General features: G+C 43.1%; 1 protein-coding gene across 2 annotated transcripts in view; it reads right to left on the bottom strand.

Moving 5' to 3' along the window:
* Window positions 1–27,634, bottom strand: part of VPS41 (VPS41 subunit of HOPS complex) — a 272,718-nt gene that overhangs the window by 216,230 nt on the left and 28,854 nt on the right. For both annotated transcript variants that reach the window (XM_056520459.1, XM_056520460.1), the window contains exon 2: window positions 19,918–19,956. In XM_056520459.1, coding sequence (XP_056376434.1) covers window positions 19,918–19,956 — 39 coding nt within the window. The remainder of the gene's footprint in view (window positions 1–19,917; window positions 19,957–27,634) is intronic.

Below are 27,634 nucleotides of genomic sequence, written 5' to 3'. Positions count from 1 at the left end.
AACTCATAGGGTCCTCAGAACCCAGCATTTTGAAGATTCCGTCCCACGAGATGTATTAGCCCGTATAAATTTTTTTCACATCAAGGAGAAAATCATGGAACATGCCTGCCGCAATAACGGACTTCCTGCTCCCTATCACAAGATCACTGTATACACTGATCTCTCAGCGGCAACGTTGCAAGCACGGAGAGCCCTCCTCCCTATCACCTCGGCCCTCAGAAAGGAGAACATTTTATATTGCTGGGGATTTCCATTTCGCCTCTTGCTTCGCAGAGACAATTCTCTACATGTGGTGCGCACCCTCAAGGAGGGAGAAGATCTGCTTAAACGATGGAACATCAATCCGATCTATCCATCCCAACCGGTGAAGCCTTCCGGACCGAGACAAGTGGAAAAAGACTGGTCCACAGCTTGACATGTCGGGCGGTATTTGACATCTTTGCTGTTGTGCGGGCCTCTGTATGGTGGCCATGATGCCCGGTTACAGTGTGGACTCTAACCCCCACTGGAAGTTGGATGGTCTTTGCCTAGGCAATCCATCCTCTGTGTGTCTTGTCTTTTTGTTTGTTTGTTTTGTTGTTTACTTTAGAAGTTTACACAGTGGTGCTATATTTGTTGGTCCCTTGGCAATACTCTGTGATCTTAGTGCGGATGCATGTTGGCTGGGAGGTGCGTTCCGCAATTCTATACCAATTCCTCTGCAACTGAACTACTATAGTTATGATCGATTCCCGTTATGGCTATAACAATAGCAAGCTTAAATGTGAATGGCTTAAATGCACCACATAGGAGAGCATTTCTGTGGAAAGAGGCTTCTAATTTAAACTGTGATGTCTTGTGCATTCAGGAGACCCATCTCGTGAGTAAAGATGGTCACCGTATCCGTCACCCTGCATATTCACATTTTTTTCACTCCCATTTTAGTTCTAAAACACGTGGTGTCCTGATCGCCATCAAGAACACTGTGATGTTCTACTAGCACGAGGTCATCCCAGATCGCCAGGGGAGGTATGTGATTCTACGCTGCACCATTAATGCGTGTGGCATCAATCCCCGGAGGGTGTTCGCTCCGTGTCTGATTACCGGGACCACACGGCCGGCGGCGTGTGACGTCACACCTCCGCCCCCGTGGAACATCACGCTCTGCCCCTCAATGCAAGCCTACGGGAGGGGGCGTGACAGCTATCACGCCCCCTCCCGTAGGCTTGCATTGAGGGGCGGAGCGTGACATCACATGGGGGCGGAGGCATGACGTCACACGCCACCGGACATGTGGTCGCCGGTAATCAGACCCGGAGCGAACACGTTCCAGGGACTGATTACAAACGGGGTGCCGCGTGCAAGATCCCGGGGGTCCCCAGCGGCGGGACTCCCGCGATCAGGCATCTTATCCCGTATCCTTTGGATAGGGGATAAGATGTCTAAGCACCGGAGAACCCCTTTAAGTATGGCTTGATACTAAAAAGAGTGAGAGAACAAAAAAAGAATGATGTAATAGCCCGGATGAAACTAGCTGAGGCTACTAACCAATCGACCCCTTCTCCTTGTCATGCTGCGGAGGTGGCGGCCTTACGTCGTGACCTCCACTGCCTTACGTTAGCTTCTTACGAAAAATCCCACAGGAAATTGCAAGCTAAATACTATTCCCAGAACAATAAAGCCAGCAAACTTTTAGCAAGCAGATTAAAACAGAGGCACACCAAAGCCCGAATCCCATATCTGCTTCACCCTACCAAACTTTATACACCAGCGGATATTGCTAATGGCTTTAGCACTTACTACTCTCATCTATACAATCTAAGGGACTATATCCCCGCCCCCCACCCCGGACCTTCCCTCCTCTATTTAGTCCTATCTGTCCAATCTACAGCTCCCCGCCTTATCCCAAGCTCAGTTGGACTCTTTAAACAAAGATATCACACTCTCTGAGATTGAAAAAACTATTAAATCCCTCCCTAAGGGGAAAGCCCCAGGACCGGATGGTTTTGCTGCATCGTATTACAAGACATTTATCGACATTATTTCTCCACATCTCCTGGCGTTCTGCTGCGCAGCGACACATACTGGCAGGTTCCCACAAGAAAAACTGCACGCAGTGATCACCACCCTGCCAAAGCCGAGTAAGGAGCCAGACAGGCCCCACAACTTCAGGCCTAAATCCTTACTAAACCAGGATGTAAAAATGTATGCAAAGCTGCTGGCTGGTCGCCTTTCCCTGGTTTTGACGTCCTTGGATCACGTTGATCAGTCTGGGTTTATCGCTGGGCGGCAGGGCTCGGACAATACTAGGAGGCTATCATACATTTTCCGTCATCTAGAGCAGTCATCCACTCTGTCGGTGAATATGGCTCTGGACGCGGAGAAGGCGTTTGACAGACTCCGTTGGTCATTCGCCTTCTTGGTCCTAGAGCACATGGGTTTCTCTGGGGTTATACTGACAGCCCTCTCAGCCCTTTACTCCCAATCTACGGCCAAGGTGCTTGCTAACAGCTCGTTCTCAGAGCTGTTTCCGATCACTAACGGCTTCAGACAGGGGTGTCACCTCTCTCCCCTAATATACATATTGTCTATGGAACCATTAGCCCAATCTATTTGACAAGATACTAGCGTTTTGGGAGTTACTATTGAGGATAGCACACATACTATAGCCTTATATGCCGACGACGTCATCTTGTCCTTAACCCCTTAAGGACAATGGACGTACTCCTACACCCCCGTTTCCGAGTCCTTAAGGACCGAGGACGTAGGAGTACGTCCTGTCCATTTCCGGCCCCCCGCCGCTAGCCAGAGGGGAGCCGGTGCCCGATGCCTGCTGAAATCGTTCAGCAGGCATCGCAGCATATCGCCCAGGGGGGGGTCATTATGCCCCCCATGTCGGTGATGGCCGCAGATCGCTGGACAATTCAGTCCAGCGATCTGCGGCGATTCCGGGTCAATCGGGTCTCCAGTGACCCGGAATTACTGGCTGTCAGAGACGGCCCCGAACAGCCAGAGCCTGCAGGGGTGAGGTGGCACTGGTGCCACCACACGATCGCCCTGATTCATCGGCCGGATTCCCGGCCGACCAATCAGGGCGCCTGCTGCGGGTGTCACTCCCGCACCCGCTCCGCCCCTCTTCCGGAGGACGTGAGCGGGTGCGGGACGTGCACCCCTGGTGCTGGGGACCCCGATCCCCGGCGTTAATGTTGGGATCGGGGCCCCAGGAGCGACGACGGCGTCCGCGGCGGGACTGACCAGCAGCGTCGATCAGCAGCAGCAGGAGGTGAGTGACAGCCTCCTGCTGTTGCTTAGCAACAGCTCCCAGCATGCAAAAAGGGCATGCTGGGAGCTGTAGTTATGCAACAGGAGGAGGCTGACCACCACAACTCCCAGCATTCCCTTATGGGCATGCTGGGACTTATGGTTTTGCAACAGCTGGAGGCACATTCTTTCTATGGAAAAGTGTACCTTCAGCTGTTGTGTAACTACAACTCCCAGGTTGCACAAACAGCTAAAGTGCATGCTGGGAGTTGTAGAGGTGCATCTGCTGGTTGCATAACTACAACTCCCAGCATGCCCGTTGGCTGTCGGTGACTGCTGAGAGTTGTAGTTTTGCAACAGCTGAAGGCACACTGAGTTAAGTAGCAAACCAGTGTGTCTCCAGCTGTTGCATAACTACAATCCCCAGCATCCCCAGCCAATTTAGTATGCCTCACGCTGTTGCATAACTACAACACCCAGCAAGCCCTTCCGCTTTCCGTACATGCTGGGGGTTGTAGCTTTTGCAACAGCTGAAGGCACACTGGTTGCAAAACACTGAGTTTGTTGCCAAACTCTGTGTTTCACAACCAGTGTGCCTCCAGCTGTTGCAAAACTACAACTCCCAGCATGCACTGATAGACCGTACATGCTGGGAGTTGTAGTTTTGCAACAGCTGGGTGCCCCCCCCCCCCCCCCAATGTGAATGTACAGGGTACACTCACATGGGCGGAGGAGTACAGTAAGTATCCGGCTGCAAGTTTGAGCTGCGGCAAATTTTCTGCTGCAGCTCAAACTGCCAGCGAGAAACTACTGTGAACCCCCCGCCCGTGCGACTGCACCCTAAAAACACTACACTAACACAAAATAAAATAAAAAGTAAAAAACACTACATATACACATTCCCCTACACAGCCCCCTTCCCCAATAAAAAAGTAAAACGTCTGGTACGCCACCGTTTCCAAAACGGAGCCTCCAGCTGTTGCAAAACAACTACTCCCAGTATTACCAGACAGCCACTGACTGTCCAGGTATGCTGGGACTTTTACAACAGCTGGAGGCACCCTGTTTGGGAATCACTGGCGTAGAATACCCCTATGTCCACCCCTATGCAAGTCCCTAATTTAGGCCTCAAATGCGCATGGCGCTCTCACTTTGGAGCCCTGTCGTATTTCAAGGTAACAGTTTAGGGCCACATATGGGGTATCGCCGTACTCGGGAGAAATTGTGTTACAAATTATGGGGGGTATTTTCTGCTATTACCCTTTTTAAAAATGTTAAATTTTTGGGAAACCAAGCATTTTAGGTAAAAATTTTTTTTTTTTTTTTTTTACATATGCAAAAGTTGTGAATCACCTGTGGGGTATTAAGGTTCACATTACCCCTTGTTACGTTCCCCGAGGGGTCTAGTATGCCATGTGTTTTTTTTTTTTTGCTGTCCTGGCACCATAGGGGCTTCCTAAATGCGGCATGCCCCCAGAGCAAGATTTGCTTTCAAAAAGCCAAATGTGACTCCTTCTCTTCTGAGACCTGTAGTGCGCCAGCAGAGCACTTCTCACCCCCATATGGGGTGTTTTATGAATCGGGAGAAATTGGGCTTCAAATTTTGGGGGGTATTTTCTGCTATTACCCTTTTTAAAAATGTAAAAATTTTGGGAAACCAAGCATTTTAGGTAATTTTTTTATTTTTTTTTTACATATGCAAAAGTCGTGAAACACCTGTAGGGTATTAAGGTTCACTTTACCCCTTTTTACGTTCCCCGAGGGGTCTAGTTTCCAAAATGGTATGCCATGTGTTTTTTTTTTGCGGTTCTGGCACCATAGGGGCTTCCTAAATGCGGCATGCCCCCAGAGCAAAATTTGCTTTCAAAAAGCCAAATGTGACTCCTTCTCTTCTGAGACCTGTAGTGCGCCAGCAGAGCACTTTTCACCCCCATATGGGGTGTTTTCTGAATCAGGAGAAATTGGGCTTCAAATTTTGGGGGATATTTTCTGCTATTATCCTTTTTAAAAATGTAAAAGTTTTGGGAAACCAAGCATTTTAGGTAAAACTTTTTTTTTTTTTTTACATATGCAAAAGTCGTGAATCACCTGTGGGGTATTAAGGTTCACTTTACCCCTTGTTACGTTCCCCGAGGGGTCTAGTTTCCAAAATGGTATGCCATGTGTTTTTTTTTGCTGTCCTGGCACCATAGGGGCTTCCTAAAGGTGACATGCCCCCCAAAAAACATTTGTAGCTCCTTCCCTTCTGAGCCCTCTACTGCGCCCGCTGAACAATTAACATAGACATATGAGGTAAGTGCTTACTCGAGAGAAATTGGGTTTCAAATACAAGTAAAATTTTCTCCTTTCTACCAATTGCAAAAATTCAAAAATTGGGTCTACAAGAACATGAGAGTGTAAAAAATGAAGATTGTGAATTTTCTCCTTCACTTTTCTGCTATTCCTGTGAAACACCTAAAGGGTTAATACACTTACTGAATGTCATTTTGAATACTTTGGGGGGTGCAGTTTTTATAATGGGGTCATTTATGGGGTATTTCTAATATGAAGACCCTTCAAATCCACTTCAAACCTGAACTGGTCCATGAAAAATAGCGAGTTTGAAAATTTCGTGAAAAATTTCCAAATTGCTGCTGAACTTTGAAGCCCTCTGGTGTCTTCCAAAAGTAAAAACTCATATATGTTATGATGCAAACATAAAGTAGACATATTGTATATGTGAACCCAAAAATGTTTTATTTTGAATATCCATTTTCCTTACAAGCAGAGAGCTTCAAAGTTAGAAAAATGCTAAATTTTCATTTTTTTCATCAAATTTTGGGATTTTTCACCAAGAAAGGATGCAAGTTACCATAAATTTTTACCACTAAGTTAAAGTAGAATATGTCACGAAAAAACAATCTCAGAATCAGAATGATAATTAAAAGCATTCCAGAGTTATTAATGTTTAAAGTGACAGTGGTCAGAATTGCAAAAAACGCTCTGGTCCTTAAGGTGTAAAATGGCCTGGTCCTTAAGGGGTTAACTAACCCAAAGAGTTCACTCCCGGCAGTAATGGAAACCATAGCTAACTATGGAACTCTATCGTATTATGACCTCAATGACACAAAAACTCAGGCTCTTCCCATCACTCTTACACCTTCACTGGCTGCTGAATTAAAAGTGGCCTACCCATTCGATTGGCATCCGACTAACCTTCATTACTTAGGTATTAAACTCTCCTTCCCCTCCAACTTACTCTACTCTGACAATTATGAACGACTCCTTACCACTGTTCAGATGAATATGACCCGCTTATTGAAAACCGATCTCTCCTGGGTGGACAGGGTAGCTACCTTTCATATGTTTCTTTTACCTACATTTCTTTACCTTTTTCGCACTTTGCCTATCCCTCTCCCCTCTACTTTTTTCTCAAAGCACAACAAGCTCTTTCATCTTTCATTTGGGCTGGTAAGAGACCCAGGCTGGCCTAACACATTATATCTCGATCTCGCCTTGTTGGAGGTCTAGGCTCCCAAATATTCATTATTATTATAGAGCTACTTTGGTATCGTTGTTACGGCATTGGTGGTGTGGCTTGGGATCTCTCCCCTGGCAGGACATAGAGTCTTATTTGGTAGCCCCATTCTCACTTAAAGATATTTTGTATGCTCCCTTTTGGTCTCCTCCATCCCTGAAACTGTCTAATCCCATTGTGAAAGCTTCCTATGCAGCTTGGACTTTTTTCATCACACATATGGCAAGTCCGGTCCAGATGCCCCTTATGGATACTCCACTCACTTTTTTTGCAGTCTCTCATCCTTAATATAGATTTAGCCTCCTGGACTCAGAGAGGTATTGTTCAAGTTTGGCACATGCACAAAGAGGGCCTCTTACTATCATTTTCAGACCTGGCCTCTAAATTTAACATACCAAAGCAGGATTTTTATAAATTCTTACAAGTACGGCACTGCCTGCACAGCCTCACCCCTCCTCCAGGAAACTTTGACTTTAAGGGATTGAAGCCATTCTATTCTGCTCTCATGCACAGTCACAGCGACACCAAACCCTACCCGCTTAGGTTATGGGAAAGGGATCTACTGAAAACCTTTCCAATGTCAGACTGGAAATTAGCTTTCAAACAAAAATATCTTGCTTTCCAGTGCTCTACGCATGTCGAATCAGCAATTAAATCTATTTTGCGTTGGCATTATACACCTGATAGACTGGCTTTGATTTACCCTGATGTCTCAGATAGATGCTAGAGAGGATGTGGGAACAGAGGCACGCTCTATCATATCTTTTGGGAGTGCCCTAATATTAAATCCTTTTGGTCTGCATGTGCTAGATTGTTAAGAGAAGTCTTAGGTTGCACTATACCGTGGTCACCTAATTCGGTCTTGCTATTCTTGGAATTGGGATCTATACCCAAACGTAGCAGGGATTTATACCTGCATTATTTGTATACTTGCTAAAACAGATCTGTCGGGTCACTGGAAATCGGCTACTGTCCCAACTTTGGAACATATAATTGCAAAAGTTAACACCACCTATTCCTTAGATAAAATTATTGCCCTCGGCTCTGTGAGCTTAAAACCTTTAACGTAAGGTGGGAGAGATGGAAAATGTCCCCTTATTGTATAGATATCTGAAAGATGGTATTCACTAATGTATCCGGTTTCCATGGCTATTGCCAGCCTTCCTTCAATTTTGAGCTTTTCGATTCCCTATAGACAATACATTTGAGCCGTTCACCTAAAGGGATATCCTAAAAGTCACTTACTCTATCTAACTGATGTTACATAACACTGAGTTTATGGAACTAAGCCGCACATCCATTTTAAAATTACTAAGTGCCTTATAATTTTCCTCAGTTTTGTTTTGTTGCATCTTATGATGTTGTTGTAAATGTAAATTAAAAAAAATGTAAAAAATAAGGAACCCTGTGATTGGTAATAAAGTTATGCACCATGAGCCACCAGGGTTCCTTATGCAGTCAGCTCACACTCAGAGTGTTGCCATATAAAAGGGCTGTAATCTATTTTGGGGTATGATTTTCTTCTGCGGAGCTGTTTCTCTGCATATAAGAGAACATCCACCTGTATCAATACATGTGCATTAAATCTGTCTGCTAATTAACACGGCTGGAGTTGACTGATCACAGGGAGAAATAGATCCTAAAAGGCACTCAAGGCTATATTATTACATCAGTAATTCCCAACCAGGGTGCCGGCAGGCCCTGCCAGGGGTCCCTGGATGCTCCAGTAGGAAAGATGGTGGCAAAAAAAATTATTTTTCAAATTTCCCTCTGTGGCCTACGTGCCTGTGACTTATGGCGCCGCAGGGAGGAAGGGAAACTTGTTTGCGTATTGTGTGTGTGTGTGTGTGTGTTGCATGTGCTCTGCACACACAGCCTTCCCTTCCCCTGCTACATCATGATTCACAGGTCCGCAGACTGGGAAGAGGATGCACGCACTGGTAAGGGGATGCTGCTCAGTTACCCATGTAATCTTTCTGGTCCTCTGCAGCCAGGCATAAAACTGGAACCACAGCCCAGATTGCTCCCCTTGCACCCCTCTGAGACATGTCACCCATGTCCACCCCTCTGACAAACCTTCCCCTCTCCTCCCCCCGTCACCCCCCTGGCATTGCGTGTAGGTGAGGCTGGAGGCATTATATGTGGATAAATCTGGAGACATTTGGGCTAGAGGCCCTGTGTGTGGGTGAGACTGGAGGCATTGTGTGTGGGAGATGCTTGAGGCATTTGGATGACTGTGTTGGTGGGTTGAAGACATTGGGGGTCATTTACTAAAGGGATCCTCACAGTTTTTTCTCGAGTTTCTGTGCCCAAATTGTGTCGCTCTTTTTTTGTGCCACAATTTGCACACAAAAAAAAAAAAAGATTAACTCTCCATTTTACTCACAAAAGCCGAAAAAGGAGCCTGGCCACCGGCAAAGGGGGCATGACCGCTGAAAAAGGGGCGTGCCGCAACACTTTTGAATAATCCCAACATTTTTACTAATGTTCCAACATAAAACGTGATGGATTTGAGCTCTTAAAAACCCGGCAGCTTAGAGCCGTCACGCCCCCTCCCATAGTCTTGCATTGAGGGGGCAGGGCTGAATGACAGATTGTGATCAGACATCCATCAGACATCCATCTTATCCCCTATCCCTATGATAGGGGATAAGATGTATTAAGGCCGGAGTACCCCTTTTAAGTATTTTAGACATCAAACCAGACAGAGGCATCAAATCAAATAAAAACCACAATAAGTATGTAATCCATGTTTTTGTTTTTTTTACGAATGCTATAATAGTTTTGTGTAGTGAAAGGCACATTCTCGGCAGCGTGTCATTGTAATAACACTGCCCACTTGACGCGTTTTAAATGCGAAGAACTAATGCGTAGCCAATGTGAAAAGTTAATTCTAGTCTCCTGGCTATTTTGCATAAAAGCACTCATACAGGCCATTAGATAAAGTTGATGTAAATACGTTTTTGCCTTTCTCATTTATAACAGGAAAAATAAAAAGGTAATAGTTTCTTTTACGCAGAGGAAAATATATACTTTGAGAACTTTGTGCACTGAAGCATTTTGCCAGGCTGTACAGCACATAAATACACGGAAAAAACTTCAACAATTTGGCATGCTGATGCGCCATTTCATGTTCTGACAGGTATCTTTTATGTTAAGTTAAAGTCTGCCTAACTGTGATTTTGGGAGGCATTTTGTCTTGCTGTAAACAAAGGAAATGGAAAATGATTTGTAAAATACAATTCTCTCAGAGTGCTCAATTGCTGAGGACAATACATCACATTCGAAACAACTAAAGGATGAAAAAATACAAGGTAAAAGGAAAACTATTTTTCTCTGTGCCTCAAAAAAAATAATCCTCTTTTTCTTTGGACAGCACCCCCTTTAAATATATATATTTATAATACTTGACAGGAAAATGCTTGCTGGTGCCAGGCCTTCTTGGGTAAACACAAGCCAGCGTTAATAAAAAGAAAATCAATAATTTTTGTTAAATTTTAATAATCCTGAAAACCTACAAATAAAACCATCAGCGACCTGAGTGGAGATGACAGTTAGCACCGTCTCCATGGCAACGTGATGAAATAGTACAAGTCCTGACTGGAAGCAAAGCGCAGCCATGAACAGAGTGACATTTACCCCATACAAGAAAACTCGCAGCTTTCCTTTCAAAAATCGATTCCTTAACCCATTAAGGACCCAGGGCGTACAGGTACGCCATGACGTGTTGGTACTTAAGGACTCAGGGCGTACTTATACGCCCATGGGAATTCCGGTCCGAGACGCGCGGGGGGCGGAGACCGGACCGGGATGCCTGCTGAAATCATTCAGCAGGCACCTTGTGCAAACCCCTGGGGGGGTCCTGAGACCGATCAATTCAGATCGTGGATTTGCAGCGATTCTCGGTCAATCGGGTCCTCGGTGACCCGGAAAAAAGGGTGATAGGTGCCATGTCGGACGGCACCTATCACCCTTTAGCAGCAGGAGTGAGGTGGCACTGGTGCAACCTCACGATTGTCGTGGTAACGGCCGACAAATCAAAACGCATGCTGTGGGGGTGTCCCTAATGGCATCTACTCCGCCCCTACTCCGGAGGGCGAGACCAGGTTCCGGGTGTATGAACTTGAAGTGGGGGCCCCGATCCCCAGCATCAGCGGTGAGATCGGGGCCCCTGAAGCGGAGACAGCGGCTGCAGGTAGGATCCGACGTGTGAAGCAGCAGGAGGTAAGACTAGCCTCCTGCTGTTGCTTAGCAACAACTCCCAGCATGCACAATAGGGTATGCTGGGAGTTGTTGTGATGCAACAGCAGAAGGTACAACTACAACTCCCAGCATGCCCTTTGGTAGTTTTGCATGCTGGGGGTTGTAGTTATGCAAAAGCTGGAGGCACCTTTTTTCTATGAAAAAGTGTGCCTCCAGTAATTGCATAATTACAACCCCCAGCATGCACAAACTACTAAAAGGGCATCGTGGGAATTGCAGTAGTGTGCCTCCAACTGTTGCATAACTACAAGTCCCAGGATGCCCTTCGGATGTAAGTGCATGCTAAGAGTTCTAGTTTTGCAACAGCTGAAGGCACACTGGTTGCGAAACACAGAGTTTGTTCCCTAACTTACTGTTTTGCAACCGGTGTGCCTCCAGCTGTTGCAAACTACAACTCCCAGCATGCATGGGCAGCCAAAGTAGTATGCCTCGAGCTGCTTCATAACTACAACCCCCAGCATGCACAGACAGCCAAAGAGCATGCTGGGAGTTGTAGTCTTGCAACAGCTGGAGGTCTCACTGTAAACCTGCTCTACACTACACCTGCACAAAATAAAGGGTAAAACACCACAGTTACACTAATTTGGAAACTACACCCCTCAAGGAACGTAAAAAGTGGTACAGTGAGGGGGTCACTATACCACTTGTTACGTTCCTTGAGGGGTGTAGTTTCCAAAATAGTATGCCATGTTTTATTTTTTATTTTTTTTGCTGTTCTGGCACAATAGGAGCTTCCTAAATGTGACATGCCCCCCAAAAACATGTTCAGAAACACTCACTCTCCAAAATCCCATTGTCACTCCTTCCCTTCTGAGCCCTCTAGTGCACACACAGAGCACTTAACATCCACATATGAGGTATTTACTTACTCAAGAGAAATTGGGTTACAGATTTTAGAGGGATTTCTCTCCTTTTACCCCTTGTAAAAATTCAAAAACTGGGTCTACAAGAACATGCAAGTGTAAAAAACTAAGATATTGAATTTTCTCCTTCACTTTGCTGCTATTCCTGTGAAACACACCTAAAGGGTTAACACACTTTCTGAATGTCATTTTGAATACTTTGAAGGGTACAGTTTTTATAATGGGGTAATTATGGGGTATTTCTAATATGAAGACCCTTCAAATCAGCTTTAAAACTGAACTGGTCTCTGAAAAATTCTGATTTTGAACATTTTGTGACAAATTGGAAAATTGCTGCTGAACTTTAAAGCCCCCTGATGTCTTCCAAAAGTAAAAACATGTCAACGTTATGATGCAAACATAAAGTAGACATATTTCATATGTAAATCAATATATAATTTGAGATGTCCATTTTCCTTATAAGCAGAGAGTTTCAAAGTAAAAAAAAAAAAAAAAAAAATGCAAAATTTGCTAATTTTTCATCAAATTTTGGAATTTTTCACCAAGAAATGATGCAAGTATTGACAAAAATTTACCACTAACATAAAGTAGAATATGTCACGAAAAAACTATCTTGGAATCAGAGAGAAAAGTATAAGCATCCCAGAATTATTAATGCTTAAAATGACAGTGGTCAGATGTGCAAAAAAATGCTAGGGCCCTTAAGGTGAAAATGGCCTGGGTCCTTAAGGGGTTAAAGAACATGTTTTTACAGCTCTACAACAAAACGTCTGTAATTTTATATCTATATCACTGCCATATTACCAATGTCACCAAAGGACGGTTCTCCGGTGAAATGGGTTGTTGCACATCTTGGTAAAACATTAGACTTTCTAATATACTTCATTAAAATTGTCTATTTTATAGATATCATGGCTTACAAAAAAGACCACTAGAGGTCCTAATTCCATACAGAACATAATACTGTCCAGCTGCAGCATCAACTTTGTTCCAGCTCAGGCTGGGACAAAGCCCAGGAAGTGAGGGCGGGACTAGCACTCCTCTGTACTAACTCCTGTCCTCTCTATCAGACTCCTGTTTTAAAACAGTGAAGAGAGTGTTACCGAGCAGCCTGCAGTGATTGGATAAAAAGACACAGCACAGCATGGCAGATTCAGGTAGGAAGTGAATGCATGGTGAGTGTAGGTAGGCTCAGTGCTTGCCTCAGACATGCCCCTTCCTTAGCAGTGGATGTCAGAATAAGTGAGCAGCAGAGCAGATAGATTTTTGAGCCAAATAGAGAAGCTAGACACATAAAGACATGTAAAGCATCTGCATGACCTAGTGAGCAGCATACGTAAAAAAAAAAAAAAAAAAAAAAAAAAAAAAAAGGTGGTACGCTTTTAGAAACAGTTAAATTATTCTACTGCCCATTGAGGGAGAGGCACTTTAAAGGGGTACTCCACTACACCAGCATTCAGAACATTTTATGAATGCAGGCTGTGGAGGCTGTGATGTCACAGTCACGCCCCTCAATGTAAGTCTATGGGAGGGGGCGTGGCTCCCGCCATGCACCCTCCCATAGACTTACATTAAGGGGGCGTGATGTCACGACCACCACAGCCCACATTCATAACAAAATATTTTGAATGCTGGGGTGGTGCAGTACCCCTTTAACCTTTTATGGACCTTTTTATGCACTATTATACTGGGTAATGTTGCTAGCAAGGTCTTGTTTTTAAAAATATAGAGATACAAGTTTACCCAACCGAGTGAAATATATTTTAATTGTCTTTTCAAACCACTTCCCTCTATTTAATAGCCTATTTATTTGTAACAGATTTGAGAATCTGTTTACCACCTAGTTTACCAAAAATGACTCCTAGTCTCTAGCAGTGGAAAGACCAAGAAAGAACACAGGAAGTAGGGGTAGGGCTTATATTTGATGTGTGCAGGGGAGTGTCTGGACAGTGTAAATGCAAGTTGAGCCAGTCTTTCTCCTCCAGAGGGTCCGCACTCTGCCTGAAAGTTAAACCAATAGTCTTCTGTAATCTCTAGGTCACTAAAGTTCTAGGCAGCTATCCCTTGTGTAACCTGTCATCTTCAGCAGAAGTTAATTGCTTTGAGCAGAGCCGCTTTGGCGATATAGCCTCTTTCTTGCTGTAACCTCGCCCCCTTCCTTTAGCTTATCATGATGATCATCAGCTGCAGTAGTTCACTGCTTAGATCAGGGCTGCTTGCTGCATTAACAACCCCCTTCTCTCCCCACAAGCCATCTATAGTAATGCATTGTAAATCATTCCTCAGCATAGTTTCTCTGACAATATGTGATGTCAAAGCAAAGAATGGTAGGTGCTGTCCTGTGATTGGCCAGTAATGTAAAGGAAGGCAAGTTCAGGCGAATAGCCCAGCTCTGGTTCCTCCCACTAAAAGGAAGATAATGAGAAATAACTTTGCACTATAGAAGAGACTCTTGGCAGCCAAGCCAATGGCAGCCGGAAGGCCTCCTCTTATTCTTTGCCGCCGATCTTCATTCTGCTTACACAGCCTGCCTCAGGCAGATCTTCGATTACATTGGTCAACACTATGCAATGGCATAGTATTGACCAAAGAAAGCAATCGCATGCTTCTGAAAGTCCCATATGGGGACTTAAAGGAAATCTGTCATCAGTATCAACTGCACTAACCTTTCATACAGGCTTGTAGTACGGGTGATACTGATTAAAATGATACTTACCACATCTTAATCCGTTGCTCCTTTCCACCGTAACTCTTCTTTTTCTGTATATGCAAATTAGTTGTTTGGGGCATGTGCGGAGCTACGAACCCAGCTCCAGGCACTGTGATGTCATCCTTGCCCGGCTTCTCCATCTTCAATACTCACTCTCCCTGCTTGCTCTGTGTACATTACTGTTCGGCACATGCGGTGCTCCCTGGGTACACCGGGAAGTGCCGTTCAGGAACGCAAGGACGCTGGAATGAAGCTCAGCCATATGCCACTTCCAAGTGTACCCAGGGAGTGGCGCATATAACGTACACCGAGCGAGCAGGGAAGGGGTTTATGAAGATGAAGGAGCCGTGCGGAGCGCCCACCCGGCAAAGATGACATCACAGTGCCCGGAGCAGGGTTCACAGGTCTGCCCATGCCCCAAGCAACTAATTTGAATATACAGAAAAAGAAGAATTACAGTGGAACGGAGTGACGGATCAAGATGCGGTTGGTATCATTTTCATCAGTATCATGCGCACTACAAGCCTGTATGACAAGTTAGTGCGGGTGATACTGAACCTGCTATTAGGTATTTCCCTATAAAGCTGCTCTCACTGTGCTATTTAAATCATCATCCCTAACCATCCATACTTGCTGTCCTCTAGGAATCCATTTGGGGATTAACTAGTTACCGCTGTTTGCCTGAGATCATGCCAGGCTAAAAGCTTCCTACGTCACTCGCTGCAGCCACTGAAGCATCGGCTTCAGGGTATCACTGCAGTGTGAAGAAGGATTGCTATGGGACAACTTCCAGGAGCCAGTGATCACCCTGGTATGGCAGGGCTTCACTTGCTGGCCAGAATAGGTATTATGTTTGCCTGACCCGAAGTATAAAAGTCCTGGAAGGTGTCTGGCGGCGATCTTTTTCCTTAACCCCTTAAGGACGCAGGACGTAAATGTACGTCCTGGTGAGGTGGTACTTAACGCACCAGGACATACATTTACGTCCTAAGCATAACCGCGGGCATCGGAGCGATGCCCGTGTCATGCGCGGCTGATCCCGGCTGCTGATCGCAGCCAGGGACCCGCCGGCAATGGCCGACGCCCGCGATCTCGCGGGCGTCCGCCATTAACCCCTCAGGTGCCGGGATCAATACAGATCCCGGCATCTGCGGCAGTTCGCGATTTAAATGAACGATCATTCATAACGCCGCACGGAGGTCCCCTCTCCTTCCTCCGTGCGGCTCCCGGCGTCTCCTGCTCTGGTCTGTGATCGAGCAGACCAGAGCAGAAGATGACCGAAAACACTGATCTGTTCTATGTCCTATACATAGAACAGATCAGTATTAGCAATCATGGTATTGCTATGAATAGTCCCCTATGGGGACTATTCAAGTGTAAAAAAAAATGTAAAAAAATGTAAAAGTAAAAAAAAAAAAGTGAAAAATCCCCTCCCCCAATAAAAAAGTAAAACGTCCGTTTTTTCCTATTTTACCCCCAAAAAGCGTAAAAAACATTTTTTATAGACATATTTGGTATCGCCGCGTGCGTAAATGTCCGAACTATTAAAATAAAATGTTAATGATCCCGTACGGTGAACGGCGTGAACGAAAAAAAATTAAAAAAAGTCCAAAATTCCTACTTTTTTAATACATTTTATAAAAAAAAAATTATAAAAAATGTATTAAAAGTTTTTTATATGCAAATGTGGTATCAAAAAAAAGTACAGATCATGGCGCAAAAAATTAGCCCCATACCGTCGCTTATACGGAAAAATAAAAAAGTTAGAGGTCATCAAAAAAAAGGGATTATAAAACGTACTAATTTGGTTAAAAAGTTTGTGATTTTTTTTAAGCGCAACAATAATATAAAAGTATATAATAATGGGTATCATTTTAATCGTATTGACCCTCAGAATAAAGAACACATGTCATTTTTACCATAAATTGTACGGCGTGAAAACAAAACCTTCCAAAATTAGCAAAATTGCGTTTTTTGTTTTAATTTCCCCACAAAAATAGTGTTTTTTGGTTGCGCCATACATTTTATGATATAATGAGTGATGTCAATACAAAGTACAACTGGTCGCGCAAAAAACAAGCCCTCATACTAGTCTGTGGATGAAAATATAAAAGAGTTATGATTTTTAGAAGGCGAGGAGGAAAAAATTAAAACGTAAAAATTAAATTGTCTGAGTCCTTAAGGCCAAAATGGGCTGAGTCCATAAGGGGTTAATTGTGATCGAGACTATCACATGCAGGCGCAGTAATGCCCTCACTTGCTGTGCGTGACGTAGGAGTGACTTGACTGTCAAACATGCCTGCCAAAAAGTGATCTCAGACAAAAAGCAGTCACTAGTCACTAGTAGTCCAATGAATACTCTGCAGTTATCAGCATAGAGCACAGCAGAATAAAAGTCAGTTTTCTGAGGATTGCGGGCTGCTATACCACGGATGTGGTGGGAAAGATGATTTAAACTCCAATAGCACAGTGTAAGCAGTCCAAAAGGTTTAATCGCGGTGACAGGTGCCCTTTATAAACTGTGTATTAAAAAAAAAGAAAAATGTTTTTAAAAAAACTTGAAAGCCCCTCCTAAAAAAATGTTTAAATCACTCCCCATTTTCCAAATAAAATAATGTAAAAATTGGTATTGCCATGTGGAAATGCCCTAACTATTATAATATACGTTAATGAAACCTCACAGTGAATAGTGTAGACAGAAAAAAATACCCAAAGCCAGAAAAGCTGATTTTTGGTCATGTCGCATAACCAGAAAAAAATTATAAAAAGTAATTAAAAAGTCCTATCTAAAGACAAATGGCAATGATGAAAACTACAGATCATAGGAAAATAAAAAAGTTATAAGGGTCAGAAGAGGGCAATTTTAGGCACACTTATTTTTGTTTAAAAAAAAGTTACATTTTTCAAACGTAGTAAACTAAAACAAAACATTCTGTAGATTTTGTGGTACAATGAATGATATCATCACAAAGTTCAATTGGTCCTGCATAAACAAGCTCTCATATGAGTCTACAGAGGGAAAACTGAATCATGGTTATTAACCCCTTAAGGACTCAGCACATTTGGGCCTTAAGGACTCATCAAACCATAACTCTTTTATATTTTCATCCACAGACTAGTATGAAGGTTTTTGCGCGACCAGTTGTCCATTGTAATGCCATCATTTACTTTACCATAAAATGTATGGCGCAACCAAAAAAATTTTGGAATGTTTTGTTTTCACTCCGTACAATTTAAGGTAAAAATGACATGTGTTCTTTATTCTTTGGGTCAATATGAATAAAATGATGATCATGAAAACATACTTTTCTATTACTGTTGCGCTTAAAAAAATCGAAAACTTTTTAACCAAATTAGTACGTTTAAAATCCCCCTATTTTGAAGACGTATAACTTTTTCATTTTTCTGTATAAGCGGCGGTATGAGGGCTAATTTTTTGCGCCGTGATCTGTATTTTTTATTGATACCAAATTTGCTTATATAAAACTTTTAATCCATTTTTTATGAATTTTTTGGGAATAAAATGTTATTAAAAAAAAGCAGCTATTTTGGACTTTTTTTTTTTTACGTTCACGCCATTCACCGTACAGTATCGTTAACATTTTATTTTAATAGTTTGGCTATTTACGCATGCGGCGATACCAAATATGTATATAATATATATATATATATTTTTTTTTTTTTTTTCACTTTTTACACTGAAACAGAGAAAATGGGACAATTTACATATTTATTGGGGGAGGGGGGGTTTTCAAATTTTTTTTACTTTTATTTTTTACACTTCAATAGGGGACTATTTATAGCAATCATTCGATTGCTAATACTGTTCAGTGCTATGCATAGGACATAGCATTGATCAGTGTTATCGGCTATCTTCTGCTCTGGTCTGCTCGATCGCAGACCAGAGCAGAAGACCCATGAAAGGCAGCGGAGGGAGGTGAGGGGACCTCCGCCTGCCGTTCTGGATGATCGAATCGCCGTGGCAGCGATGCGGGCGATCCGATCATCCATTTTAGTGACTGCGATGCTGCAGATGCCGTGATCTGTGTTGATCACGGTATCTGAGGGGTTAATGGCGGACATCCGAGCGATCGTGGATGCCCGCCATTACCGGCGGGTCCCTGCCGCGCATGACCTGCCGCGCATGACCCGAGCATCGCTCCAATGCTCGGGGTTATGCAGAGGATGTAAATGTGCATCCTGGTGCATTAAGTACCAGCTCACCAGGACATACATTTACGTCCGGTGTCTTTAAGGGGTTAAAAAGTGAAGAGGTAAAAACAAATATGCAAAAAATACATATTTACTAAAATCGAAACTGTGAGACAGTGTCTATTTTAGAAGTAATCCCTGACTAGAATGGTCGTTGGGGACTGCTATATTTCCCCAAGCTATCTGTTGTGGATACCAGTTTTCAGAAAGCGAATATCCCATCCAGCTAAAGCTGGGCGAGATATGGGAAATACAGGAAATTGTTAAAATCCCTGGCAAGACTTAACTTACTAGGACTTTTGATAAGTCCTGTTATAGGGCCTGGATTTTTATAAGGTGACAGGAAGGACTGTGGGGGGTGTCTAGGTCACTCCAGGTTTTCAGCCCAGATCAGCACAGGTGCTGTAGACAACTTGTCAATGGGCCATAAAACTATGAGATTCAGTTTGCCCTGAAAGGCTATGAGGAACTGAAGTTGGACCATTGGAGTGAGGGCAAGTTAAAATGTGCAGCTAGTGCTTAGGCAGGCAGGTTTTCCTTTGTGCAAAAGTGAATACAGTTGTATATTGTGTTTTGCCACTAAAGAGCAGGAGAAGCCCTGCATTTGAACTATGTATTTGACTGCTGTTTAATGCAGTTTGCCCATCCCTACCAAGCTAAAGACCCATTACATATAATGACAACGTATACACTATTGACATACAAGCTGGCACACTATGATTTATTCTGATTTACCTAAAGCTTGGGCATTTCAGAGAAATCAGTAGACACGGCAGGATGTTCCCACGCTGCTGTCCTCCCCACGCGTAAGGATAGACGAATTACTCAGTTCCAGCGGGGTAGAGAGAAGTCACTGGGGACTGCTCCAATGACTATTTACCTCATTCCTGGTGGTTATTTTTATATTATGTTTTCTCTGAAACACCCAAGCGATTCGGAGTAAATCGTCATTTGTTGGGATCACAGTCTCTGTCTATGAACCACTGAGTCAGAATCAAGTTAATTGTTAAATTTGTTAAAATCTTTCTAATAATGATTTATATTAGTCTATAGAGTATAATATTATCAAGACCTATAGGAAAGTCACACATTGAAACGTATAAAGTAATCACCTCAGATTCTTCTGTGGATTCTTCATGAGACATCGTCTCCTACAGAGAAAGAAGAAAAGTTATGTACGGTTACTATAATATTTTTTGCTGGTGCCCATAAAGCATTTTTAAATCCAAAATAGTTAAAAGGAGTACTCTGAAATAGAAAATAGCCCCTATCCTATGTAACTGCACTAAGTAGTAACAACAACACATTGTATGGAGTTGGCATATGGTAAGTTCCATTATCTCAATAAACATGCGGTAAAAGCTAAAACTATACCAAGTCACCCGCTCTCAACCAACAGATTTACTTCAGGACAAGAAAGGTTACTAACTCCAAAGTGATAGGAAGCGTTTTGAACATAACGGCTGACACATTTTCTAAAATAATAAAACTATACGATGCAATGACCAGTAATTCTTCATGTATCCATTGAAAGAATTTGCTGATGTGGAGCCTTCTTCAAGAGGTCAGCAAAATGAAGATTTACTTAAGCTATTTATAGTGATCAACAGCAATAAAATGTTACACCAAGATGCTGACAGAGAGTGTAAGCAGTTCTTGACCTACCTATTGAGAAAACAAAGACTGCATGAACAACAAGAAAACGGCACCTAGCTACCTATACAGACAAACACATATACAATATCTACTCAAGTTAACAAACATACAAAATTGGACGCAAAATATAAATAACTCTCCTGCAGTTGTGTCACCAAGGCTAGGTCACAATTTTTACACCTACACTAGATTTTAAATAATAAAAGAAACTTACCTCTTGAAATCTATAAAAATCTTATAGTAATGTATATCCTGGTAGAAAAAACAGACATGGTGCACATCCACAATTTTGTATTATGATCTAATTGCTTCTCAGCATAATTACAAAAATTAACAGGTTGTTAGTATATACGTTTTGATCAAAAGGTACAAAGCCCAATCGCCACGTCAAGGCCACCAATTGAGAGTGGGTCCCTAACGTTCCTAGCATAAAAATGGTGTAGCACTGGGCGGCGCCCACCACCGCCACGACACCAGTGCCCACTAAATAAAATGAGACACTGTACTACTACATCTTCTTTTCTACTTAATTTTAAAGTTTGATTATATTTTTTGTATATTATTAGGAGCACAGAAAACTGCCTAGAGTTGCTGATAACGGCACTTAGAGGTATACTTTACAGCAGTTATATGGACCACAGGAAATATTTGACTGAAGGGGACTTATTGACCAGTATGGAAGAGTTTTCTAGGCATCTTCTGTGACCTGTGCAGAGGTCTATGTGAAGAAAGAAGGAGGAGAGAAACTGTGACCCTCACATATCGTGCAATGTGTGATTCTTCGATATCTGTGAATATGTGTTACCTTTCAATGCCAATAATATGACTAATGAAAAGTAGTATAAAAAAGACCACTGTCGAGAACAGGAAGAGCCAGCTTATTATTAACCTTAGGAAAAATTCTTTAAAATGTTACACTTGATTTACATATTTAATAATTTTTCTGATGACAAATTTATTTTAAAGTATGCCCCTTCAGTCTCTGTGACACCTTGTCTTAAGGCCACAGTCTACAATACTTGCCACAGGATCACAACCCTATGAATGAGACTGTAGTCATGTGACTTGATGGGTCGTCACACAAGAAGAGATGTGCCTAAAAGTGTATGTTTAGGTAAGTTAGGTAAATTCTACATTTTTTTCCCCAACAGGTTGTGGCAATTTCCAAACAAGCAGATAACCACTTGTATTCTGAAATAAAGTACGGTAATCTCATCTTTCCAGTATCAATATCTAGAAAAATTCGGACAATTTTGTGGTGCTGTTTTGTAGTAGATAGATTAAACAGGTCAACCTGCTACTGGTTTTAGAGTCGCAACATTTCCTTCCTCAGGCAATTGGGTAATAAAACGGAGTAAAAAATATAACTCATATTGCTGAAATCGTACTGACCCCCAAAATAAATGTAACACGTAATTTGCTATTTTTAATGAAATTTTTTGTCATTTTTTAGTTTTGTAGTCACTGTTGCCCGCTAATACTAACACCAGTATAGTTGCTCCAGTTGTTCATTTATTTTAAGTCTAGTTGATGCAAAGTTTTCTCTGAATAAAGAATCTTTCAGCAACACAAATGTCATCTCTATTTCCTGGTACCTTAAAACACACAATAGCTCATTTTGAAACTAAACTATTAAGAAAGGAAAGCCAATAAAGAGGCCCGAAATATATGGGCCACTAGAGACTACTCTTCAGAGTAACCACATAAAAAATAAGTTTCTGCTGCATTCTCCCGACTTCCAAAATCTATTAATGTATGGTAAATCTTAAGGCACTTGTAAAAGGATAAAGAAAAGGTACGTAGCCTGCTTTCAGTGTATTGCAAACTCAGATTAGAAGGCTATTCAGGATCTTTAAATAGAGAAATATGTCAGATGAAGTGCATTAGCGCAAAAAAGTGTTTGATGGGTACTTGTCCTATTTGGTAATGTGGTCCATTACATTTAAAAGCTATGATGATGCTGAATAAAAATGCATGATGCACTAACAAAAAAGCAAGGCGAGGCAAGAGCACACCAAAATGTGCAATATTGCAACGTTAACTAGTCCTCCGGGAAAGCAGATATTCCCCATGAAGGAAGGATACCTTAATCTTCACTGCATTAAGCTTCTGCCGTTTCCATTTGAAGAAAAATAATGTTTACTTTAATGTCTACCACAAGAGGGGTATTCATGTAGTACAAAGTGTGAAGATAAATATTTAGGACCTGCAGTCGGTGTAATGGTACGTTTCCAGCAGTAGCGAAAGGTCAGCAGACCCATACAATTTACGAAAAACCAACAAATGTATTCATTTCCAATGCTTCACATTCACTTATTGTAGGTAAACAAGAGCTGAATGCTTAGGTCAATGGCTGTCACAGGCAAAATACAAAATGGAACACTTCTAAAAAGATATACTGTATCTGAATGATATCACATTGACCATGAGACTTCACCCTATAGCATTACAAATAAGGCCCTTGGTAATGTAAGCCGGCCACACAATACACACAAAGCAAAGTACCATAGTGGATGGAAAATATCAGTCCTCTTCCACGCAGCCTCTGTTGTTACAAATTCTTCTCGAGAAATTATTTCAAACGTTTCAATAAAATGTTTTATTGGAGTAAACATGTAAAAATGTGGAATTTAGTACTGGGAAAAACTGACAGTCCAAAAAACCCCAAGAAGTAACTGCCCCCCTGACCAGAATCACTGGTTACATCACCTTATAGGAAATATTAGCTCCCAGAATCTGGAATTGTTTTTTGAACCCTAAAGTACCGTTTTTTTTTTATTATGGATGGTTATACTGAACTCAATGAAAAAACAGCTCATAATTCCCATTTGGTAGAATTTTATAGCCATAATTTTATGGTGACTCTATGCATTAAGTCTCGCACTGAATATGGGTGTGATGCTAAAGGGATACCCCGCTGCTAAGCATTTGGAACAAACTGCCGGCAGCTTGTAAAGTAATAGCCACGCCCCCTCATGATGTCACACCCTGCCCCCTCAATGCAAGTTTATGGGAGGGGGCGTGACAGCCATCACGCCCCCTCCCATAGACTTGTATTGAAGGGGCGGGACGAGACATCATGGAGGGACGAGGCTATGACGTCACGAGCTCCCAGCACCGGCTCCAGCGTTCAGAACAGTTTATTCCAAATGCTGAACAGCGGAGTACCCCTTAAAGATGCAGTAAAAAGCTTCATCTCCTACTGCATAGTTATATATGGCTGGAGAGGGGAGATTGGTGCCCTGTTCAGACATTTAGGTCAATTTAATATGAATGTCATTTTGAGAAGTGCTGCACTACATTTTTTTAATTGTATTAAACACAATATTAGAGGTATTCGAGCAGTTCGGGTTGTTTTTTTTTTGTTTTTTTTTTATTGAGTAATATTGTACTCAATGGAAAATAGCTGGTAATTCCCATTTGGTAAAATTTCATGGCCATAATCTTAAAGGAGAACTCCAGCCAAATGAAATTACCTTTATATAGCTGCATATGTTAAAGTTATATACATTTGTAATGTACAAGTGTAATTTTTGCTGAGCACATAGGCCTGCATTTATCATTATAGGTGTAAGTGAAGCATTTTTCTGCACCGTTTTTTGTGTGCTGGTAATGTGTAGGAGCACCAAATTTATTAAATGGTCACAGAGCATTTAACACATTTTGTGCAGGTCACATTTTCTGAAATTTCTCTCTTCACATACACCGAAAAGCCAAGTACGGACTGGTGTAGTTTTAGAGACTTTTCAGTGGCTTTGTGCCTTTTTTTTTTTTTTTTTTTGAGAAAAGGCCCAGTTCATAAAACCCTTCCATATCATGTGTATTGCCAAAATTAGTGGATTGCAACTCAAAATCAGCAGAAATGTGTAAACCAAAAGGCACAAATAAACCCTGTTTGCACCTTTTTTGTGCCTTTTCTAGACACAAAAAACAGTCTAAAAGACAATGATAAATATCGGTCATACTGTTTCTCTCAGCTTTTCCTCCAGGTAGGAAGTCCAGTAGTTCTTATCACACACGATAGCTGTCGTCTACAGTAGACAGTCATCAGGTGATTTCATGGGCACACTTCAACGCGTTTCTGGTCCAGAGATCGGACCCTTCGTCAGCACAGTGCATACAGGACAATAGACTGATATAGTAGCAGTAAATACATCCTAAAGGTCATACTAATTAGCATATTCACAAACACTTGTTAAGTAGATTGCATAAGTATATCCACTAACTCTGCCTTGGCTCCACTTGCCGGCCGATTTTCCGGGAAATTACTTAAATTAAACATTGTACGTTACACGTGGTATACAGTATATTAAAATTGGCATATAAATTGACATAATTTGTTACTAGCAACGCTGTTCTTTCGAGCGGTAGCGCACTGTGCAGCCGAAACCTGCTCTCACAGTGCATCACTGCAGCTTGGGTTTCGATATAGTTGCTATCACAAACCCAAGCTAATACGGAGCCTTCATTCCTATGTGACAGCAACTCTGTTAACAGACCGCTGCTGTTAACCTACTCCTGTTTTTATAGGGACTGTTAAAGCTTTTAGGTTTAACATTTATTCATTTATTTATGCATGTGTGGCTTAATTATGGCCAATTTTAATATACTGTATACCACATGTAACGTACAATGTTCAAGTAATTTCCTGGAAAACAGGCCCGCAAGTGGAGCCAAGGCAGAGTTAGTGGATAAACTTACGCAATCTTCTTAACTAGTGTTTGTGAATATGCTAATTTGTATGACAGATGGGATGTATTTACTGCTACTATATCAGTGTGTGTCTGTCTATTGTCCTGTATGTCCTGATGAAGGGTCCGATCCCTGGACCAGAAACACGTTGAAGTGTGCCCAATAAAATCACCTTGTACTTTACCATATCATTGGGTAATTTATTTGGAAGTACAGCGCCGCAGCAATCTAATTTTTTGCACTTTTGGAAGATTGTCTATTTGCCTGGTGGATGCAGTTCCAGTCCAGGATCGATCGTGGCTGCAGTTCCTGTTTGGATATTTTCTCACATACCATTACAGGTGTTGTGCTCTCAGCGCAACACAATCCGGTGAGCGCATCACTAACATTCATTCATTGCCTGTCCATACAGGCTTCACAGAGCACGCGACCTCTGTTTACATTACAGTAGACTTCATGTCACTTTGCAATGTAACCCTCTTTTCTCCATGGCTTTCAGAGAGCCAAGAGTGCTTTAGTATGTTATCAGCTGTGATTGGCGGAGGCTCACACACCTCCCTCATTTATATTCTCTGCTTCTCTAACCATGTGACAGGCTCAGCTCTGACAGCACTTCACACAGGAAACAAGCGCAGGGGCTCATGGCCTGAATAGTCTTCTGCTGTTTTCAGCTACCTGTACAAACCATAAAGTACCTGGATATTACTGTTTATGGGGGTCCAATTTTAAAACAAATCAGCTGTGATGCCTATTCATGGTTCATATATACTGTATCTTTTTATTATTTTATCTTTATCGCTTATTTTTACCACCTTTGCCCAGATATCTCCCTTAAGGAAATACAATTTAAGGGGTACTTCTCCGCTAGACATCTTATCCCCCATCCAAGGATAGGAGATAAGATGTCTGATCACGGGGGTCCCGCCGCTGGGGAACCCCGCGATCTCTTCTGCAGCAATATAGTCATCTGCAGCACGGAGCCAAAGTTTGACTCATGATACAGGGGCCATCGGTTTGTGATGTCACGGTCCTGCCCCTTGTGACATAACGCCCCACCCCCTTAATGCAAGTCTATGGGAAGGGGGCATGACCGCGGGACCTTCGGATAGGGGATAGGATAGGATGTCTAGGGGCGGAGTATTACTTTAAGTGAAAGGTTCTCTTTTAAGTGTTTACAGCTCAAAACACATCTAATTGCAAACTGCATATAGTGAAAATAAAAGCATGAAAAACAGCTGAAAAAAAGTTAAAGGAATCAAATGTCAGAAAAACCTGCAGAAATTTTCAGCCATTTTTTGCAAGAAATAGAGTGGGCATACAGCCTTATACTACAGTGCCAAGTACAGTTTGAAAAAAATAAAGTGAGTTCTCCTATCAGACATTTATTGTATATTCCTAGAATGCCATAAATGTCCTCAAGATGTGGGTCTCAGTTCTAGATCTCTAGGTGTTGCCTACATCTAAGGAACATTTATGGCATACCCCTTTAAGTGAGAAACAAAATCCCATATAATCCCAAATGCTTTAATAGGTTCAATGTAATAAAAGAGGGGGGGGGGGTGAATAGAGGTAAGAGCGAGGGGTGGGGAGTGAGTGGAAGCAATAGCGAGGGGTGTGGGAGGGTGAATGGAGGCAATAGCAAGGGGTGGGGGTGAATGGAGGCAATTGTAGGGGGGTGAATGGAGGCAATAGTAGGGGGGTAAATGGAGGCAATAGCACTGGGAGGCAGGAGGCAATGTGGGTGGCTGGGAGGCAAGTGGGTGGGTTGCTGGGAGGCAACGTGGGTGGGTGGCTGGGAGACAACGTGGGTGGGTGGCTGGGAGGCAACGTGGGTGGGTGGCTGGGAGGCAACGTGGGTGGGTGGCTGGGAGGCAACGTGGGTGGGTGGCTGGGAGGCAACGTGGGTGGGTGGCTGGGAGGCAACGTGGGTGGGTGGGTGGCTGGGAGGCAACGTGGGTGGGTGGCTGGGAGGCAACGTGGGTGGGTGGGTGGCTGGGAGGCAACGTGGGTGGGTGGGTGGCTGGGAGGCAACATGGGTGGGTGGCTGGGAGGCAACGTGGGTGGGTGGCTGGGAGGCAACGTGGGTGGGTGGCTGGGAGGCAACGTGGGTGGGTGGCTGGGAGGCAACGTGGGTGGGTGGCTGGGAGGCAACGTGGGTGGGTGGCTGGCCGGAGGCAACGTGGGTGGGTGGCTGGCCGGAGGCAACGTGGGTGGGTGGCTGGCCGGAGGCAACGTGGGTGGGTGGCTGGCCGGAGGCAACGTGGGTGGGTGACTGGCCGGAGGCAACGTGGGTGGGTGGCTGGCCGGAGGCACCATGGGTGGGTGCAATGTGGGTGACTAGGAGGCAGAAGGCAATGTGGGTTGCTGGGCACTGTGGATGGCTGGGAGGCAATAGTGGTAAATAGAGAGAGAGAGAGAGAGACTGAAGGTATTTGTGGGAGAGGATGATGCTGGAAAAGTGCAGAGCTAATATGTTTTTTG

The sequence above is a fragment of the Hyla sarda genome, chromosome 5 (assembly GCF_029499605.1).
Source record: "Hyla sarda isolate aHylSar1 chromosome 5, aHylSar1.hap1, whole genome shotgun sequence".
Lineage (NCBI taxonomy): Eukaryota > Metazoa > Chordata > Amphibia > Anura > Hylidae > Hyla > Hyla sarda.
Note: the sequence above shows the minus strand (reverse complement) of the source record. Positions and strands in the feature narration are given on the sequence as shown.